This window comes from Scyliorhinus torazame, chromosome 7, assembly GCF_047496885.1.
Source record: "Scyliorhinus torazame isolate Kashiwa2021f chromosome 7, sScyTor2.1, whole genome shotgun sequence".
In the NCBI taxonomy this organism is placed as follows: Eukaryota; Metazoa; Chordata; class Chondrichthyes; order Carcharhiniformes; family Scyliorhinidae; genus Scyliorhinus; species Scyliorhinus torazame.
This window is the reverse complement of record NC_092713.1, coordinates 163291592-163312436: the sequence shown is the minus strand read 5'-3', so window position 1 is coordinate 163312436 and position 20845 is coordinate 163291592. Positions and strand designations below refer to the sequence as shown.

The 20845-nt window shown below is 46.9% G+C and overlaps 1 protein-coding gene across 7 annotated transcripts in view; it reads right to left on the bottom strand.

Moving 5' to 3' along the window:
* Nucleotides 1-1990: 1990 nt before the first annotated feature.
* LOC140426657 (2-5A-dependent ribonuclease-like) overlaps nucleotides 1991-20845 on the bottom strand; it is a 76513-nt gene continuing 57658 nt past the window's right edge. For all 7 annotated transcript variants that reach the window (XM_072511747.1, XM_072511746.1, XM_072511749.1 and 4 more), the window contains 2 exons: nucleotides 10745-10863; nucleotides 1991-4013 (listed from right to left, as the gene is read on the bottom strand). In XM_072511747.1, coding sequence (XP_072367848.1) covers nucleotides 3893-4013; nucleotides 10745-10863 — 240 coding nt within the window. In that variant the 3' untranslated portion in view covers nucleotides 1991-3892. The remainder of the gene's footprint in view (nucleotides 4014-10744; nucleotides 10864-20845) is intronic.

Here is a 20845-nt window from a genome sequence, read left to right as displayed (position 1 = left end):
CTGGGAATTTCTCCTGCCCTCGGTCCTCGCGCCATCACTCGGTATGCTCCCTCCACCTCCAACGGACCCGCCGGGGTCTCTGCTCCCATTAACGAGTGCAACATCGTGCTCACATATGCCCCGACGTCCGCTCCCTCCACACCTTCAGGAAGACCAAGAATCCTCAGGTTGTTCCTCCTTGCGTTGTTTTCCAGTGCCTCCAACCTTTCCACACATCGTTTCTGATGTGCCTCCTGCGTCTCCGTCTTCACCACCAGGCCCTGTATGTCGTCCTCATTCTCGGCTGCCTTAGCCTTCACGACCCGAAGCTCCCGCTCCTGGGTCTTTTGTTCCTCCTTTAGCCCTTCGATCGCCTGTAGTATCGGGGCCAACAGCTCTTTCTTCATTTCCTTTTTGATCTCTTCCACACAGCATTTCAAGAACTCTTGTTGTTCAGGGCCCCATGTTAAACTGCCACCTTCCGACGCCATCTTGGTTTTTGCTTGCCTTCCTTGCCGCTGTTCTAAAGGATCCACTGCAATCTGGCCACTTTCTCCTCCTTTTTCCATCCGTATCCAGGGGGGATTCCCTTCTGGTTTACCGCACAGTGTTTTTAGCCGTCAAAATTGCCGTTGGGGCTCCTATCAAGAGCCCAAAAGTCCGTTTCACAGGGAGCTGCCGAAACGTGCGACTCAGCTGGTCATCGCCGCACCCGGAAGTCCTGTCACGACTACGCATTCTCATGTTTGGATCTAAGAGGAAGAGGATCAACCAGGCTTTTAAAAAATTATTTAGTCATGGGGTGTGGTTATCTCTGGTTGGGCCAGCATTTATTGCCCAAACCTAATTGCCTTGCTCGGCCATTTCAGAGGGTATTTAAGAGTCAACCACATTGCTGAGGGTCTGGAGTCACATGTAGGCCAGACCAGGTAAGGACGGCAGATTTCCTTCCCTAAAGGTAGGACATTAGTAATGGTTTCATGGACATCATTAGATGCTTATTTCCACATTTAGGGGCTGGTTAGCACAGTGGGCTAAACAGCTGGTTTGTTATGTAGAACAATGCCAGCAGCGTGGGTTCAATTCCCGTACCGGCCTCCCGAATAGGCGCGGAATGTGGCTACTAGGGGCTTTTCACAGTAACTTCATTGAAACCTACATGTGACAATAAGCTATTATTATTTGTATTGAATTTAAATGTCAGCGTCTGTTGTGGTAGGATTTATACCCGGATCCAAGAGCATTATGCTGGGTCTCTGGATTATTAGTCCAGTGACAATACCATTATACCATCGCCTCCCCAAGAAGCCATGACAGTGCACATGACATACACACGAAGGAGGCATTTTTTTTTACATGTAGCATCAGATGAGCCTTTTATTCATTAAATGGATTTATACAACTTGTGACAGAAGTATATTTTATATTTCACTTCACTCACTAACAGCAAAACATTAACTGTTAAACAGTGTAACCAAGCCATACACCTTAGCCTTATAGGCCCAAACCGTAACGTATCTACTGATGACCTTTGAAGCTCGCTTCTCCTGTTATCAAATCATAGAATTTACAATGCAGAAGGAGGCCATTCGGCCCATCAAGTCTGCACCGACTCTTGGAAAGAGCACCCCACCCAAGCCGACGCCTCCACCCTATCCCCAGTAACCCCACCTAATCTTTTTCGGACACTAAGGGCAATTTACCATGGTCAAGCCACCTAACCTGCACATCTTTGGACTGTGGGAGGAAACCGGGGCACCCAGAGGAAACCCACGCAGACACGGGGAGAACGTGCAGACTCCGCACAGACAGCGGCCCAAGCCAGGAATCGAATCTGGGACCCTGGAGCTGTGAAGCAACCGTGCTAACTACTTTGCTACCATGCTGCAGATATCTTTGAGTAACAACATGTCTCGTGTATCACTGTCTTTTATGGCTCTCTTCCTGTTGAAGGCAACCTTAGGGCATTTGAGTAAAGTTATACCATCAATTCACTGAAAGACCGTGAGAGTGAGTGAACATTAGGCTTTATTAACCATGAACTCGCCTGCCAGAGTCGGCTGTACAAATGAGTGCCACCCACAGGTGGCTGGCCTATATATGGCCCCCGTGAGGGCGGAGCCCACCGGGGTTCCAGTACAGTACCTGGAAGTAGCTCGTATCACTACTTCCAGGTCATAGGTCACAATAGGTCACATCATTATACAGGCAGTTCATGCATTAGGTGAATACATTCACCACAAGTAACGTGCCCCAAGAGGTTTATTTAATTTAATTCACAGAACATGGATCCCTCTGGCAAGGCCAGTATTTGTTGCTCATCCTTAAGTGCCCTTGAGAGCAGACAACAGTCAACCACATTGCTGTGCGCTGGAGTCACATATAGGTGAGACCAGGTAAGGACGGCAGATTTCCTTCCCTAAATCCTCCTTGTCCTGCTGGTGTTTAAATATGGCACCTGGGCCTTCAAAATGACGAGGTAACTTCCAGGCCAGTAACCACCAGCCCACCCTCCGCCACACAGTTGGCCATGCAAAGCTAATTGGCTGAGTTCCACGTGAATGTTGTGACCAGCCTCTGTGCATGATGCTCTTTCATTTCCCATACTGCCATCGGGACACTGGCCACTTAAACAAAGTCCGCCCAATGACTCAATGGTCATTGCTCCATTTGAACTTGATTGGAAACTACAACTGAAGACAGATGAATTGAAATCCTAATCCCTGATATCTGGTTTCCTCAATGGGTTGATTGGTATTAAATTATTAAATTTACCAGCAGTGTACCACAGGGATCAGTGCTGGGTCCTCTGCTATTTGTGATTTTTATCAATGACTTGGAGGAGGGGGCTGAAGGGTGGGTCAGTAAATTTGCTGATGACACCAAGATTTGTGGAGTAGTGGATGAGGTGGAGGGCTGTTGTAGGCTGCAAAGAGACATTGATAGGATGCAGAGCTGGGCCGAAAAATGGCAGATGGAGTTTAACCCTGATAAGTGTGGGGTGATTCATTTTGGGAGGAAACATTTGAATACAGATTACAGGGTCAATGGCAGGGTTCTGAGGAATGTGGAGGAGCAGAGAGATCTCAAAGTTCATGTCCATAGATCTCCGAAGGTTGCCACTCAAGTGTATAGAGCTGTGAAGAAGGCCTATAGTCCTTTAGCGTTCATTAACAGGGGGCTTGAGTTTAAGAGCCGCGGGGTTATGTTGCAACTGTACGTGACCCTGGTGAGACCACATTTGGAATATTGTGTGCAGTTCTGGTCACCTCACTATAGGAAGGATGTGGAAGCATTGGAAAGGGTGCAAAGGAGATTTACCAGGATGCTGCCTGGTTTGGAGGATAGGTCTTATGAGGAAAGGTTGAGGGAGCTAGGGCTTTTCTCTTTGGAGCGGAGGAGGATGAGAGATGACTTAATAGAGGTTTATAAGATGATGAGGGGGATAGATAGAGTGGATGTTCAGAGACTATTTCCTCGGGTGGATGTAGCTGTTACAAGGGGGCATAACTATAAGGTTCAGGGTGGGAGATATAGGAGGGATGTCCGAGGTAGGTCCTTTACTCAGAGAGTGGTTAGGGTGTGGAATGGACTGCCTGCTGTGATAGTGGAGTCGGACACTTTAGGAACTTTCAAGCGGTTATTGGATAGGCACATCAGTTCTGTGCTGTACTGTTCTCTGTTCTATGTCTTGTTGGAGATGATCATTGCCTGGCACTTGTGTGGCGCAATTGTTACTTCACTGAATACACTTCAAAAGTACATCATTGACTGTTAAGCACCTTGGGATGTCCAAAGGAGATGAATGGTCCTTGTTTCTTTTATGCCATTGAAGCAAGCATGTGATTCTGTTTAATAATTCAATAGCAGAGCCAGTGGAGCGATATCAATCCTTTGAAGGCAGGAGTAAATTCTATTCCTTTGGAAAGTGCTTCTTCCACTCTGTGTCCTCCACAGCATTGTAGACAGCGATGACGAGATCGGGAAAGAATCCAAAGCAATAACTTTCTGCGCTCTTCATCAAGCTGTGTAATCTGGGGGGAAAAGCAATTAGATACTGCTGTTTTGGTATTTAACACTCAACAGGAGTCTAAATATCAATGTTAATGGCATCTCACTGATCTGCTAGTTGTACAGTTGATAAAAGTTGCCTGAGTATTTCTGGGACCTTTGAATACAAATACTGTTTAGTCCCCTCTAGACATACGCAGTTCATACAATTCCACTGCGGCCAAAAGCCCCATAGAAGCAGCTGAAACTGCAGACCGCTGTGTAAACGAGAAGGGTAGCAACCCTCACCTGTGACTCAGCAGGTTTGTCAGTTCCAGTCCCACTCCAAAGACCCGAACACAATCCAGGCCGACAGCCCAGTGCAGGGTCCAGGAAGGTGCAGAATTTCCGACGAGATTTGCGACTGAGGCCCCGTTACCCTCACACAAGGTGTAAAAAGATCCCACTGCGTTATTTCCCCAGGGTCCAACCAGTATTTATTTCCCAAGCCAACATCATTAAACGCGTCATTGTCACATTGCTGTTCGTGGAGGATTTCTGTGCACTAATTGGGCCTACATTGTAAGAATGACTATCTGCTTCATTGCAAAAGTTTATCGGCTGAAAAATGTTTTGGGAACTCCTGTGGTCATGAATGGCTCTATTTAAATGCAAGTCTTTTTCTTAGTGATTAAGTTGACGTTTAATATCCTGTTGATCATAGAATTTTTATAGAATTTACAGTGCAGAAGGAGGCCATTCGGCCCATTGAGTCTGCACCGGCTCTTTTTTTGAAAGAGCACCCTACCCAAGCCCACATCTCCACCCTATCCCCATAACCCAGTAACCCTACCCAACACTAAGGGCAATTTTGGACACGAAGGGCAATTTTGGACACTAAGGGCAATTTAGCATGGCCAATCCACCTAACCTGCACATCTTTGGACTGTGGCGGTTAGCAAAATTGCTTCACTGCTCCAGGGTTCCAGGTTCGATTCCCGGCTTGGGTCACTGTCTGTGCGGAGTCTGCACGTTCTCTCCGTGTGTGCGTGGGTTTCCTCCGGGTGCTCCGGTTTCCTCCCACATTCGAGCCGGTGCAGACTCAATGGGCCGAACGGCCTCCTTCTGCACTGTAAATTTTATGAAACATAAAATGAGTAAAATTGTCGGAATTGGAGAAAATTGTTGGGAATCATATTGATTAATGATACTATTATAACAAAGGGGATTAAGGTCAGGGACAGCAATCACAAGAGACTTCAAGGTTAGGATTGGGGAAGATGAGAAACTTTAAGCAGTAATGGGAATTACACAACGGCCCCCTGATAATAGGAATGAAGTGGCAGAATGTTTTAATTCAGAGGTTAGAGAAGCTTGTAGCAAAAGTTGTTTTAATGGAATACTTTAATTTTAAATTGATTGGGAAAAGCAGAGTAGTTCAAGTTCATAGAATCGATAGAATCCCTCCACTGCAGAAGGAGGCCATACGGCCTATCGAGTCTGCACTCACCCTCGGAAAGAGCACCCTACCTAGGCCCACTTATTCGTTCCAACCTAACCTCTGACATCTTTGGACACTGAGGGACAATTTAGCATGGTCCATTCACCTAATCTGCACAGCTTTAGGCTGTGGGAGGAAACCGGAGCACCCAGAGAACATGCAGACTCCACACAGACACTCAAGGCCAGAATTGAACCCGGGCCCCAGGTGCTGTGAGGTAGCAGTGCTAACCACTGTGCCACCATGATATCTCGAGTCCACTCAAGATATTTTTCAATGTGTTATAAATTTAACAAGAGGGCAGGCAATATTAGATTCAGCAATGAACCAGACTTTGGGTGGGTGGGGGGGGGGGGCACTATTTTTACTAGAACAGTACTCCAGGGACACAGGGTAATGCTCTGGGAATTCAGATCGAAATCTGAACTCAGTAAAAAAAGTCTGGAATTAAAAGTTTAATGATGACAATGAAACCAATATCAATTGGCATAAAAACCCATCTGGTTCACTAATGTCCCTTCAGGGAAGGAGATCTACCGTCCCTCACCGGTCTGGCCTATACGTGACTCCAGACCAACAGCAATGTGGTTGACTCTTAACTGTCCTCTGAAATGGCTGAGCGAAACACAAAGTTCAAGGGCAATTAGGGATGGGCAACACACGCTATCTCAACCAGCAATGCCCAAAATCAAAAGGGTGCGTGAATAAGATTCATGATCTTGGTACGGTTAAGAATATGACAGACTGATGATAACAAAGTCTTCTCCGGTAAAACTACAGATGAGCAGTGGAAGATGTTCAAAAAAATAACTGAGCTCAGTACAGAACCAGCTCTACTTAAATATTTTGGTTGATAAAAGAGGTGAGAGATTACACAAACTAAAGGCAAGAGCATAAAAATGTGGGAAGAATAGTGCAAATCCAGGAGACTGAGCAAGATATAAAGAGCAGTGAAGAAAGGCAAAAAAATAGAAGAGCTGCAAAAGGGGAATATGTAAAGAAACGTGTGAGGGGTCTAAAGACTAACACATAAAGGTCTTACACGGATATGAGACGGTAAATGGTAGTCAAGGATAATGTGGGCCCTTTAACAACAGATTGGTAATACTGTAAAGGAAAAAACATGGCATGCCAGGAAAATTAATAATGAATCGAAGGCCGGAATTCACTCAGCAAGAAAACATTATTGGAAAAATAAAAACTCTAAAGGCTGCCGGACCCCTCCCCCCCCCCACTCCCCCACTCCCACCAAGGACCTAAGAGCTTTAAAGAAAGTCAGTGAGGAAATTGCAGAAGCTTTAGTCATAACCTTCCAAATCTCCCTCTATTCAGGGATTGTATCTTCAATTGGAAAAATCTCAAATGTAGCTTGATTTGTTCAGTAATGGTTAGGGATGCAACCAAGGGAATTATGGGCCTGTTGGTCGAACTTTTGAGGAATATAATTAATGGTTGAACACCTCGAGAAGTCTGAACTGATTAGGGAGAAAGCAACATTGGTTTATAATAGTAAGGCTCCATCTAATGAATCTAATTGAATATTTTGAAGAAGTTATTAATGTAGATAGACGATGTAGTCTACATGGCCAATAAGTTTTCAATACTAGTAAGAGGCTGTTAGCTAAAATTAAACATCATGGTATTAGAGTCAGATTTTTCACCTGGTTAGGGGACAGGTTTGGTGACAGAAAAAACACAATGGTTTCATTCTCGAATCTGAAAGAAATGACCAGTGATATCCCACAAGGATCTGTATAAGGATCTGTATTAATGAATGACTTAGTTGCCCATTCTAATTGCCCTTTGAACATGTTAGGCTATTTCAGAGGGCGGACATTGGTGACACGGTGGCAAGCACTGCTGCCTCACAGCGCCAGGGACCCGGGTTCAATTCCGACCTTGGGTGACTGAGTTTGAACGTTCTCCCCGTGTCTGCGTGGGTTTCCTCCTGGTGCTCCGTTTTCCTCCCATAGATATGCAGGTTAGTTGGATGGCCATGCTAAATTTCCCCTCAATGTCCTAAGGTGTGCAGGTTAGGTGGGGTTATGGCGATAGGGCGGGAGAATGGGCATAGGTATAATAGTGTTCTTTCAGAGAATCATGCAGACTCAATGGGCAGAATGGCCTCCTTCTGCACTGTAGAGATTCTACAGTGGCCAGACCAGGTAAGGATGGCAGATTTCCTTCCCTAAAGGACATTAGTGAATCAGACGGGTTTTTACGACAATCGACAATGGTTTGATGGTCACCATTACTGAGACGAGCTTTTAATTCCAGATTTAGTCATTGAATTTAAATTCCGCCAGCTGCCATGGTGGTATTTGAACCTGTGACCAGAGCCTGGGCTTCTGGATTACTAGTCCAGTGACATTACCACTAACCACGGCCTCCTCCACATTGTGCTGTGGGGCTCCATGGAACTGTATCCCAGCATGAAGTGTCCCTCAGGAGGGGAAAGGGAATGTTCAGAGCCTTGAACTTTAGTCCAGTGACATTACTACTAGATCACCACTTTCCCATTTCGTAAATGGTACTAAGCTGGGAACAGTGAACGTAGGAGTCCAGGTGCACACATCACTAAAATGGAGTAGTCAATGTCATGATATGCAAACATGCAACCAATGAACGCTCAGAATAGGACACAACCAATGGGCAGTCAGGACACTCAAAGGTGGCATCACCACAAGGGGGCATGACATAAACACAATAAAAGGGATGAGGCACTCACACCCTGCCTCTTTCCACAGAAAGACATCTAGAGAGTTAGACAGGGTTGATCAGCAGCATCACACCCCAGCACGGGCTTAGAGCAAGCTGGTACAGTTAGACTGAGTTACTACAGTTAGATTAGCAGAGAGACAAACTCATTTGAGAACTGTGTTAATAGTTCAATAAACACGTTGAACTCATTTCAGAGTTTGGAGCATCCCTTAGTTAAGACTGCACCAAGTAGCAGCCTGTGTTATCTGAAGCAGCATAACACAACAGTCAAGATACGAAAACAGTCAAGGAGCCTTCATATCTCGAGGGCTGGGACATCGCAAGAACAAAGTGTTGTTGCCGCTACATAAAGCCCTGATTAGGCCAGATGCGGTGTGCAGTCAAATTGATCGACTGGGGAGAAAATCCTTCTGCTGGTGGGTGGGCCTCGGGTAAGGGAACACAAGTTTAATATCATTCAGGGGAGAATTTAGGAGGTATTTCTTCATGACCAGGACGGAATGTGTATCCCATTTTGGAAAGAAGGATGGAAACCTCTCCAGCAAAAAGCCAGCTCAATTAATAGTTTTAAATCCGTCAGTGATAATTTTGTTTTTGCTAGCTAAGGTTACAGAGGCAAGGCAAGAGAACGGTGTTAGAAATAGGATCTGCGCGGAGCTGGTAGAATGGCTGGGGGCTCCAGTCAGGCTGGAGGAGATAGTGGAGGGCTTGAAAGCCATGCAGTCGGGGAAGGCCCCAGGGCCGGACGGGTACCCAGTCGAGTTCTATAAAAGGTTCTCCGGAATACTGGGGCCGGTGCTGTTGAAGGTCTTTAACGAGGCCAAGGGAAGAGGGGTTTTACCCCAGACGATGTCACAGGCCATGATCTCGCTCATTTTGAAAAGGGACAAGGACCCGGAGCTGTGCGGTTCTTATCGGCCGATATCCTTGTTAAATATGGATGCCGTTCAGAGTGGTGGAGGAGTGTTTTAGATACTTGGGTATTCCGATGGCGAGGGATTGGGACAGGCTACACAAATTGAACCTGGCCCGGTTGGTGGACCAGATGAAGGAGGATTTCCGGAGATGGGATGCGCTCCCGTTGTCTCTGGCGGGTAGGGTGCAGTTGTTAAAAATGACGGTCCTCCCAAGGTTTCTTTTCGTTTTCCAGTGCCTCCCCATCTTCAACCCGCGGTCCTTTTTTAGGCGGATTAATAAGATTATTGTGGGCTTTGTGTAGGGGGGGTAAGCCCCTGCGGGTGAAGAGGGCAATGCTCGAGTGGAATCGGGGAAATGGTGGGCTGGCGTTGCCAAATTTCAGCAACTACTACTGGGCGGCTAACATAGCCATGGTGAGGAGGTGGGGGTGGGGGTGGGGGGGGGAGAGCCGGCGTTGGTGCCCTAGGGAGGATGGACGGGGGTTCCGAATTTGGCGGAGAGCGGGGATTGAGAGGATGGGGGACTTGTTCTTGGAAGGTAGCTTCCCGAGTGTGAGGGCGCTGGAGGATAAGTTTGCATTGGCTGGACTGGAGGAAATGAACTCCGATATTTACAGGTACGGGACGTTTTGCGGAAGCAGGTACCAACCTTCCCACTCCTGCCGCTAAGGAGGATTCAGGACAGGGGTGGTCTCTAGAGGATGGATAGGAGAGGGGAGAGTCTCGGACATATATGAAGAGCTTATGAGTTCGGAGGAGACGCAGACCGAGGAGCTGAAGCGAAAGTGGGAGGAGGAGCTGGGGGTGGGGGGGAGGGGGGGGTGGCCAACGAACCATGTCCACATGTTCTGGCCATGTCCAAAACTGAGTGGATTTTGGCAGGGGTTTGCCGACACCATGTCCACGGTATTAAATACGAGGATGGTAATGAGCTCGGAGGTGGCGATTTTTGGGGTATCGCAGGACCCAGGAATCCAGGAGGAGAAAGAGGCAGACGTTCTGGCCTTTGCTTCCCTGGTAGCCCGGAGGAGTAAATTGTTGGCATGGAGGGACTCAAAGCCCCCGAAGTCGGAGACCTGGCTTTCAGACATGGCAGGCTTCCTCTGCCTGGAGAAAATTAAGTTCGCCATGAAAGGGTCTCTGCTGGGGTTCGCCCGGGGGTGGCAACCATTCGTCGACTTCCTCGCAGAGAACTAGTCGTCAGCAGAAAGGGGGGGGGGGGAAAGAGAGGAGGTTATGTTAGTGCAGGTTAGGGGGGTAAGTAATGGCAAGACCTGCGGGAGAAGGTGGTGGAATTTGCACTATGTATATATTTCTCTTGTTATTTATATTGTTGATTTTGTTGCTGTCAAAATGCCAAAGTAATAACTCAATAAAACATTTATTTAAAAAAAAGAAATGGGATGTGCTGTGTTCTCACTGAAAGGCAGAGCAGTTTAGAGCAGCTGAATGGCCCATCTCCTATGAAAGGATCCCTTCAACCCAGCAATCAGTCAAGTGAATCTTCGTTAGTCTCCCTGGGCCTGTTAAGAGCTTTTAGGAGGAAAGAAAACAGAATACTGGCAGTTATTTTTGTTTAAATCTATAGTAAAAATTAGAAAGAGGAAAGGAAAATAATGGCCCCCAATTCACATACTCCTTCTTTTCATCGAAATGCTGGATCAGGTTTCTTATGAATTTCAGGAGGTCACTGGTGGTGTCCGTATAAGGATTGCGTTGTTTCTTATTCATGTTATTTAGGGCTTCCAGATCGATCTAAAAAGAAAGGAATACCAGAGTTTATCTTTAAATTAAATTGACTTTGTAACTTCCTCATTCACATTCGAGCTTTGGCCTAGCCACCTGTTTGCATGTTCTTTCTCCTCCAGGCCAGAGGGTGGCGATCCTGCCCATGGATCTCTAACAGAAAAGAGGCATAATTACAAATGGTACGACTGGTCCGTCTGATGCTTGCCACCCGTCATTCCCCACTACCCTTCCACTATCACTGAGTTACGGTCATTGCTGTTACCTGTTTTGTTATGCTCTTGTCGTAGCATAAGCTGCTTCCTTGATGTGCACTCTGACAAAGGAAGGTTCAGACTTGGAGATAGCTTTAACACATTTATTACTGTTAACAATTCTCCTACTTGGATTCAACGCTACTGTTAATCCTTCTATAGCTACTCAGACTAACTAACCAGTCTGCTGCAATCCACGTGGTGGGAGTGAAAGAGACTGAGCATGTGTGATGTGTCCTTTTATATGGGTTGGTGTAATGCCCTCCTGTGGTAATGTCACCTCTGTGTGTATCGCAACTGCCCATTGGTCGTGTCCTATCTTACTGACCTATTGGTTGACTGTCTGTGTGTCATGTCTCTGGTGTTCCCTCTAGTGTCTAGCTAGGTGTAGTGTATGTACATTAACCCTTTGTGTACTTACAGTGATGTTTTTCACCACATTACCAACTAAAGAAGCAGTTTGAAGAACAACAGACTCAAAAACTTACTAATGAGAAACTGGGTGGAAATTTCTTTTTACGGATGCTGTAAACTGTCGTTATAAAATCATTACTTCCCCTTGCCTTCTCTGGTATCTCCCACTTTGTTACAGGTCATATCAGAAGCATAGGAGAATGGGAAATTTGTAGCTACACCCTCTCCTTCAATATGTTGCAATATGATACCTTGAATTACTTTATTCAAAGTATCGTATTGCATCTTTGAATTTGTCTATATATGTGTTTCTGGAACCCACCTCTTCATTCACCTGAGGAAGGAGCAGTGCTCCGAAAGCTAGTGATTCGAAACAAATCTGTTGGACTTTAACCTGGTGTTGTAAGACTTTTACTGTGCTCACCCCAGTCCAACGCCGGCATCTCCACATCATGGATTCAATATGTTGCTACGAGCACTCTAATGCCTCGAACCAATCTGCTCATGAACAGTTAATTATCTTTCATACAAACGTGGCATCAACGAGTCCTAACAAGACTGGAGTCAATGGGAATCAGGGAGAAAACTCTCCACTAGCTGGAGTCATACCCAGCACAAAGGAAGATGGTTGTGGTGGTTGGAGGTCACTCATCTCAGCCCCAAGACATCACTGCAGGAGTTCCTCAGGGTAGTGTCCTAGGCCCAACCATCTTCAGCTTCTTCATCAATGACCCTCCTTCCATCATAAGGTCAAAAGTGGGGATGTTTGCTGATGACTGCACAATATTCAGCACCATTCGTAATTCCTCAGATATTGGAACAGTCCACGTCCAAATGCAGCAAGACCTGGATAATATCCAGGCTTGGGCTGAGAAATGGCAAGTAACACTCGCCAGGTGTTCGACAAGTGCCAGGCAATGACCATCTCCAACAAGAGAGATGTAACTGACGTCCCATGACATTCAATGGCATGACCATTGCTAAATCCCCAAATATTCACATCCAGAGGGTTACCATTGACCAGAAATTGAAATGAACCAGCCATATAAATACTGTGGCTACAAGAGCAGGTCAGAGGCTGGGAATTATGTAGTGAGTAACTCACCTCCTGACTCCCCAAAGCCTGTCACAAGGTACAAGTCAGGAGTGTAATGGAATAATCTCACTTGCCTGGATGAGTGCAGCTCCAAGAACACTCAAGAAGCTCAACACATATCCAGTACAAAGCAGCCGCTTGATTGACCCTCTTTGACTGTCACTTATTCCACTATCAATATACTGTGTACCATCTACAAGATGCACTGCAGGAGCTCACCAAGGCTCCTTTAACAGCACCTTCCAAACATAGAACATAGAACATAGAAAATACAGCACAGAACAGGCCCTTCGGCCCACGATGTTGTGCCGAACCTTTGTCCTAGATTAATCATAGATTATCATTGAATTTACAGTGCAGAAGGAGGCCATTCGGCCCTTTGAGTCTGCACCGGCTCTTGGAAAGAGCACCCTACCCAAACTCGACACCTTCACCCAACACCAAGGGCAATTTGGACATTAAGGGCAATTTATCATTGGCCAATTCACCTAACCTGCACATCTTTGGATTGTGGGAGGAAACCGGAGCACCCGGAGGAAACCCACGCAGACACGGGGAGGACGTGCAGACTCCGCACAGTCAGTGACCCAAGCCGGAATCGAACCTGGGACCCTGGAGCTGTGAAGCAATTGTGCTATCCACAATGCTACCGTGCTGCCCTTGAGAACAAATAAATCTACACTATATCATTTAACCGTAATCCATGTACCTATCCAATAGCTGCTTGAAGGTCCCTAATGTTTCCGACTCAACTACTTCCACAGGCAGTGCATTCCATGCCCCCACTACTCTCTGGGTAAAGAACCTACCTCTGATATCCCTCCTATATCTTCCACCTTTCACCTTAAATTTATGTCCCCTTGTAATGGTTTGTTCCACCCGGGGAAAAAGTCTCTGACTGTCTACTCTATCTATTCCCCTGATCATCTTATAAACCTCTATCAAGTCGCCCCTCATCCTTCTCCGTTCTAATGAGAAAAGGCCTAGCACCCTCAACCTTTCCTCGTAAGACCTACTCTCCATTCCAGGCAACATCCTGGTAAATCTTCTTTGCACCTTTTCCAAAGCTTCCACATCCTTCCTAAAATGAGGCGACCAGAACTGTACACAGTACTCCAAATGTGGCCTTACCAAAGTTTTGTACAGCTGCATCATCACCTCACGGCTCTTAAATTCAATCCCTCTGTTAATGAACGCGAGCACACCATAGGCCTTCTTCACAGCTCTATCCACTTGAGTGGCAACTTTCAAAGATGTATGAACATAGACCCCAAGATCTCTCTGCTCCTCCACATTGCCAAGAACTCTACCGTTAACCCTGTATTCCGCATTCATATTTGTCCTTCCAAAATGGACAACCTCACACTTTTCAGGGTTAAACTCCATCTGCCACTTCTCAGCCCAGCTCTGCATCCTATCTATGTCTCTTTGCAGCCGACAACAGCCCTCCTTACTATCCACAACTCCACCAATCTTCGTATCATCTGCAAATTTACTGACCCACCCTTCAACTCCCTCATCCAAGTCATTAATGAAAATCACAAACAGCAGAGGACCCAGAACTGATCCCTGCGGTACACCACTGGTAACTGGGATCCAGGCTGAATATTTGCCATCCACCACCACTCTCTGACTTCTATCGGTTAGCCAGTTTGTTATCCAACTGGCCAAATTTCCCACTATCCCATGCCTCCTTACTTTCTGCATAAGCCTACCATGGGGAACTTTATCAAATGCCTTACTAAAATCCATGTACACTACATCCACTGCTTTACCTTCATCCACATGCTTGGTCACCTCCTCAAAGAATTCAATAAGATTTGTAAGGCAAGACCTACCCCTCACAAATCCGTGCTGACTATCCCTAATCAAGCAGTGTCTTTCCAGATGCTCAGAAATCCTATCCTTCAGTACCCTTTCCATTACTTTGCCTACCACCGAAGTAAGACTAACTGGCCTGTAATTCCCAGGGTTATCCCTAGTCCCTTTTTTGAACAGGGGCACGACATTCGCCACTCTCCAATCCCCTGGTACCACCCCTGTTGACAGTGAGGACGAAAAGATCATTGCCAACGGCTCTGCAATTTCATCTCTTGCTTCCCATAGAATCCTTGGATATATCCCGTCAGGCCCGGGGGACTTGTCTATCCTCAAGTTTTTCAAAATGCCCAACACATCTTCCTTCCTAACAAGTATTTCCTCGAGCTTACCAATCTGTTTCACACTGTCCTCTCCAACAATATCGCCCCTCTCATTTGTAAATACAGAAGAAAAGTACTCGTTCAAGACCTCTCCTATCTCTTCAGAGTCAATACACAATCTCCCGCTACTGTCCTTGATCGGACCTACCCTCGCTCTAGTCATTCTCATATTTCTCACATATGTGTAAAAGGCCTTGGGGCTTTCCTTGATCCTACCCGCCAAAGATTGTTCATGCCCTCTCTTAGCTCTCCTAATCCCTTTCTTCAGTTCCCTCCTGGCTATCTTGTATCCCTCCAATGCCCTGTCTGAACCTTGTTTCCTCAGCCTTACATAAGTCACCTTTTTCCTCTTAACAAGACATTCAACCTCTCTTGTCAACCATGGTTCCCTCACTCGACCATCTCTTCCCTGCCTGACAGGGACATACATATCAAGGACACGTAGCACCTGTTCCTTGAACAAGTTCCACATTTCATTTGTGTCCTTCCCTGCCAGCCTATGTTCCCAACTTATGCACTTCAATTCTTGTCTGACAACATCGTATTTACCCTTCCCCCAATTGTAAACCTTGCCCTGTTGCACGTACCTATCCCTCTCCATTACTAAAGTGAAAGTCACAGAATTGTGGTCACTATCTCCAAAATGCTCCCCCACTAACAAATCTATCACTTGCCCTGGCTCATTACCCAGTACTAAATCCAATATTGCCCCTCCTCTGGTCGGACAATCTACATACTGCGTTAGAAAAGCTTCCTGGACACACTGCACAAACACCACCCCATCCAAACTATTTGATCTAAAGAGTTTCCACTCAATATTTGGGAAGTTAAAGTCGCCCATGACTACTACCCTATGACTTCTGCACCTTTCCAAAATCTGTTTCCCAATCTGTTCCTCCACATCTCTGCTACTATTGGGGGGCCTATAGAAAACTCCTAACAAGGTGACTGCTCCTTTCCTATTTCTGACTTCAACCCATACTACCTCAGTAGGCTGATACTCCTCGAACTGCCTTTCTGCAGCTGTTATACTATCTCTAATTAATAATGCCACCCCCCCACCTCTTTTACCACCCTCCCTAATCTTATTGAAACATCTATAACCAGGGACCTCCAACAACCATTTCTGCCCCTCTTCTATCCAAGTTTCCGTGATGGCCACCACATCGTAGTCCCAAGTACCGATCCATGCCTTAAGTTCACCCACCTTATTCCTGATGCTTCTTGCGTTGAAGTATACACACTTCAACCCCTCTCCGTGCCTGCAAGTACTCTCCTTTGTCAGTGTTCCCTTCCCCACTGCCTCATTACACGCTTTCGCGTCCTGAATATCGGCTACCTTAGTTGCTGGACTACAAATCCGGTTCCCATTCCCCAGCCAAATTAGTTTAAACCCTCCCGAAGAGTACTAGAAAACCTCCCTCCCAGGATATTGGTGCCCCTCTGGTTCAGATGCAACCCGTCCTGCTTGTACAGGTCCCACCTTCCCCAGAATGCGCTCCAATTATCCAAAAACCTGTGATACCTCCCACCTCGAAGGACAAGAGCAGCAGATACAAGGGAACACCACCACCTGGAAGTTCCCCTCTGAGTCACTCATCATCCTGACTTGGAAATATATTGCCATTCCTCCACTGTTGCTGGGTCAAAATCCTGGAACTCCCTCCCTAACAGCACTGTGGGTGTACCTACACCACATAGACTGCAACGGTTCAAGAAGACAGCTCACCATTAACTTCTAAAGGGGCAATTTGGAATGGGCAATAAATGCTGGTCCTGCCAGCGACCCCCACATCCCGTGAATTTTTTATTTTATTTATAATTCTGTTTTATAATAACACACTGCAATAAGAATCTTTATTGTCACAAGTAGGCTTACATTAACACTGCAATGCAGTTTCTGTGAAAAGCCCCAAGTTGCCACATTCCGGTGCCTGTTCGGGTCACAGAGTCCAAATTACGTAATTTACCTAACTACACGGCTTTCGGGACTTGTGGGAGGAAACCGGAGTACCTGGAGGAAACCCGCGCAGACACAGGGAGAATGTGCAGGCTCCCGCACTGTGGCCATTTAAAATGGCCATCCGCAAAGGAGTATGGGAATTGTGGTCAGGTTGGGACCAGACGTGTGTATGGTGCAGAGGAAACCAGACCTATACAGAAACTTGGACCCGCTAAAGGTCAATCACCGATCTCCCCAGGACAATGGGGCTCAGATTGAAACATAACAGCAGTAACTGTTCACAGAGAGTCCATAGTTTCGGGAGTTCACGGAGAGAGAGTCCATAAGGCAGCGGGAGTTCACAGAGAGAGAGTCCATAAAGCAGCAGGAGTTCACAGAGAGTTCATAGTTTCGGGAGTTCACGGAGAGAGAGAGTCCATAAAGCAGCGGGAGTTCACGGAGAGAGAGTCCATAAGGCAGCGGGTGTTCACGGAGAGAGAGTCCATAAGGCAGCGGGAGTTCACAGAGAGAGAGTCCATAAAGCAGCGGGAGTTCACAGAGAGTCCATAGTTTCGGGAGTTCACGGAGAGAGAGAGTCCATAAAGCAGCGGGAGTTCACGGAGAGAGAGTCCATAATGCAGCGGGAGTTCACAGAGAGAGAGTCCATAAAGCAGCGGGAGTTCACAGAGAGTCCATAGTTTCGGGAGTTCACGGAGAGAGAGAGTCCATAAAGCAGCGGGAGTTCACGGAGAGAGAGTCCATAAGGCAGCGGGAGTTCACAGAGAGAGAGTCCATAAAGCAGCGGGAGTTCACAGAGAGTTCATAGTTTCGGGAGTTCACGGAGAGAGAGAGTCCATAAAGCAGCGGGAGTTCACGAAGAGAGAGTCCATAAGGCAGCGGGAGTTCACAGAGAGAGAGTCCATAAAGCAGCGGGAGTTCACAGAGAGTCCATAGTTTCGGGAGTTCACAGAGAGAGAGAGAGTCCATAAAGCAGCGGGTGTTCACGGAGAGCGAGTCCATAAGGCAGCGGGAGTTCACAGAGAGAGAGTCCATAAAGCAGCAGGAGTTCACAGAGAGTTCATAGTTTCGGGAGTTCACGGAGAGAGAGAGTCCATAAAGCAGCGGGTGTTCACGGAGAGAGAGTCCATAAGGCAGCGGGAGTTCACAGAGAGAGAGTCCATAAAGCAGCGGGAGTTCACGGAGAGAGAGTCCATAAGGCAGCGGGAGTTCACAGAGAGAGAGTCCATAAAGCAGCGGGAGTTCACAGAGAGTCCATAGTTTCGGGAGTTCACGGAGAGAGAGAGTCCATAAAGCAGCGGGAGTTCACGGAGAGAGAGTCCATAATGCAGCGGGAGTTCACAGAGAGAGAGTCCATAAAGCAGCGGGAGTTCACAGAGAGTCCATAGTTTCGGGAGTTCAGTTCCGGGAGCAGGCCTATTGGCTGACTGTAAATCAGGAAGGATACAAAAGGTGTGGCTGAAGTGCCTTTAGAAAGGGAGTGCTGGAAGCAAACAGAGTGTATCTGAGTTTGGGTAAGGCTGAGTTCGGGTAAGAGGTGAGTGAGGGCTGTGTTTTTTTGGAGTTTTGTGTTTGGGGTTGAGTTTCCAAAAAAAACCCAATTGATTAGGTAAATTAATTAACTAGTTAAGGGAATTTGGTGCTCATCTTAAGGAGGTGCAGAGAAGCAGACCTGTGAGGGAGTCTCGGGAGCAATATATCACAGCCAGCAGGTAAGTGATTGGCTTGTGACTGGTAAGTGATTTTACTTTTCTCTCTTTGACTTTCTCTTAGCTGTGTAGTGTAGTTCAAATTTAACTTCAGGTTTAAGTCATGGCAGGAGAGCTCAGACCTGTGTCATGCTCCTCTTGTGAGATGTGGCAATTCAGGGTCCCTTCTGGTGTCCCTGAGTCCTTCATCTGCAAGACGTGTGTCCAACTGCAGCTCCTGTTAGACCGCTTGACGGCTCTGGAGCTGCGGATGGATTCACTTTGGAGCATCCGCGATGCTGAGGAAGTTGTGGATAGCACATTCAGTGAGTTGGTCACACCGCAGATTAAAATTACTGAGGCAGATAGGGAATGGGTGACCAACAGACAGAGGAAGAGTAGGAAGGCAGTGCAGGGATCCCCTGCGGTCATCTCCCTCCAAAACAGATTTACCGTTTTGGAAACTGTTGGGGGAGATGGCTCACCAGGGGAAGGTGGCAGCAGCCAGGTTCATGGCACCGTGGCTGGCTCTGCTGCACAGAAGGACGGGAAAAAGAGTGGCAGAGCTATAGTGATAGGGGATTCAATTGTAAGGGGAATAGACAGGCGTTTCTGCGGACGCAAACGAGAATCCAGGTTGGTATGTTGCCTCCCTGGTGCAAGGGTCAAGGATGTCTCGGAGCGGCTGCAGGGCATTCTGGAGGGAGAGGGTGAACAGCCAGCTGTCGTGGTGCATATAGGCACCAACGATATAGGTAAAAAACGGGATGAGGTCCTACAAGCTGAATTTAGGGAGTTAGGAGTTAAACTAAAAAGTAGGACCTCAAAGGTAGTAATCTCAGGATTGCTACCAGTGCCACGTGATAGTCAGAGTAGGAATGACAGGATAGCTAGGATGAATACGTGGCTTGAGAGATGGTGCAAGAGGGAGGGTTTCAAATTCCTGGGACATTGGGACCGGTTCTGGGGGAGGTGGGACCTGTACAAATCGGACGGTCTGCATCTGAGTGGGACCGGAACCAATGTTCTCGGGGGGGTGTTTGCTAGTGCAGTTGGGGAGGGTTTAAACTAATGTGGCAGGGGGATGGGAACGGATGTAGGAAGTCAGTGGGGACGGAAACAAAAGGCAGGAAGGGAGAGTGTGTAAAGCATGACCAGAGAAAGCAGGGCAGAGAGCAAGGAAAGTCTACATTAAACTGCATTTATTTCAATGCAAGGGGCCTGACGGGCAAAGCGGATGAACTCAGGGCATGGATGGGTACATGGGACTGGGATATTATAGCTATGACTGAAACATGGCTAAGGGAGGATCAGGACTGGCAGCTCAATGTTCCGGGGTACAGATGCTATAGAAAGGATAGAACAGGAGGTAAGAGAGGAGGGGGAGTGGCGTTTTTGATTAGGGAGAACATCACGGCAGTACTTAGAGGGGGTATATCCGAGGGTTCGCCCACTGAGTCTATATGGGTGGAACTGAAAAATAAGAATGCAGAGATCACCTTGATATGACTGTACTACAGGCCCCCAAATAGTCAGCGGGAAATTGAGGAGCAAATATGTAAGGAGATTACAGATAGCTGCAAGAAAAATAGGGTGGTAATAGTAGGGGACTTTAACTTTCCCAACATTGACTGGGACAGCCATAGCATTAGGGGCTTGGATGGAGGGAAATTTGTTGAGTGTATTCAGGAGGAATTTCTCATTCAGTATGTGGATGGACCGACTAGAGAGGGGGCAAAACTTGACCTCGTCTTGGGAAATAAGGAAGGGCAAGTGACAGAAGTGTTAGTGAGGGATCACTTTGGGACAAGTGACCATAACTCCATTAGTTTTAAGATAGCTACGGAGAATGATAGGTCTGGCCCAAGAGTTAAAATTCTTAATTGGGGCAAGGCCAATTTTGATGGTATCAGACAGGAACTTTCAGAGGTAGATTGGGGGAGACTGTTGGCAGGCAAAGGGACGGCTGGTAAATGGGAGGCTTTTAAAAATGTGTTAACCAGGGTTCAGGGTAAGCACATTCCCTTTAGAGTGAAGGGCAAGGCTGGTAGAAGTAGGGAACCCTGGATGACTCGAGATATTGAGACTCTGGTCAAAAAGAAGAAGGAGGCATATGACGTACATAAACAACTGGGATTAAGTGGATCCCTTGAAGAGTATAGAGATTGTCGAAATAGAGTTAAGAGGGAAATCAGGAGGGCAAAAAGGGGACATGAAAGTGCTTTGGCAAATAATGCAAAGGAGAATCCAAAGAGCTTCTACAGATACATAAAGGGAAAAAGAGTAACTAGGGACAGAGTAGGGCCTCTTAAGGATCAACAAGGACATCTATGTGCAGAGCCACAAGAGTTGGGTGAGATCCTGAATGAATATTTCTC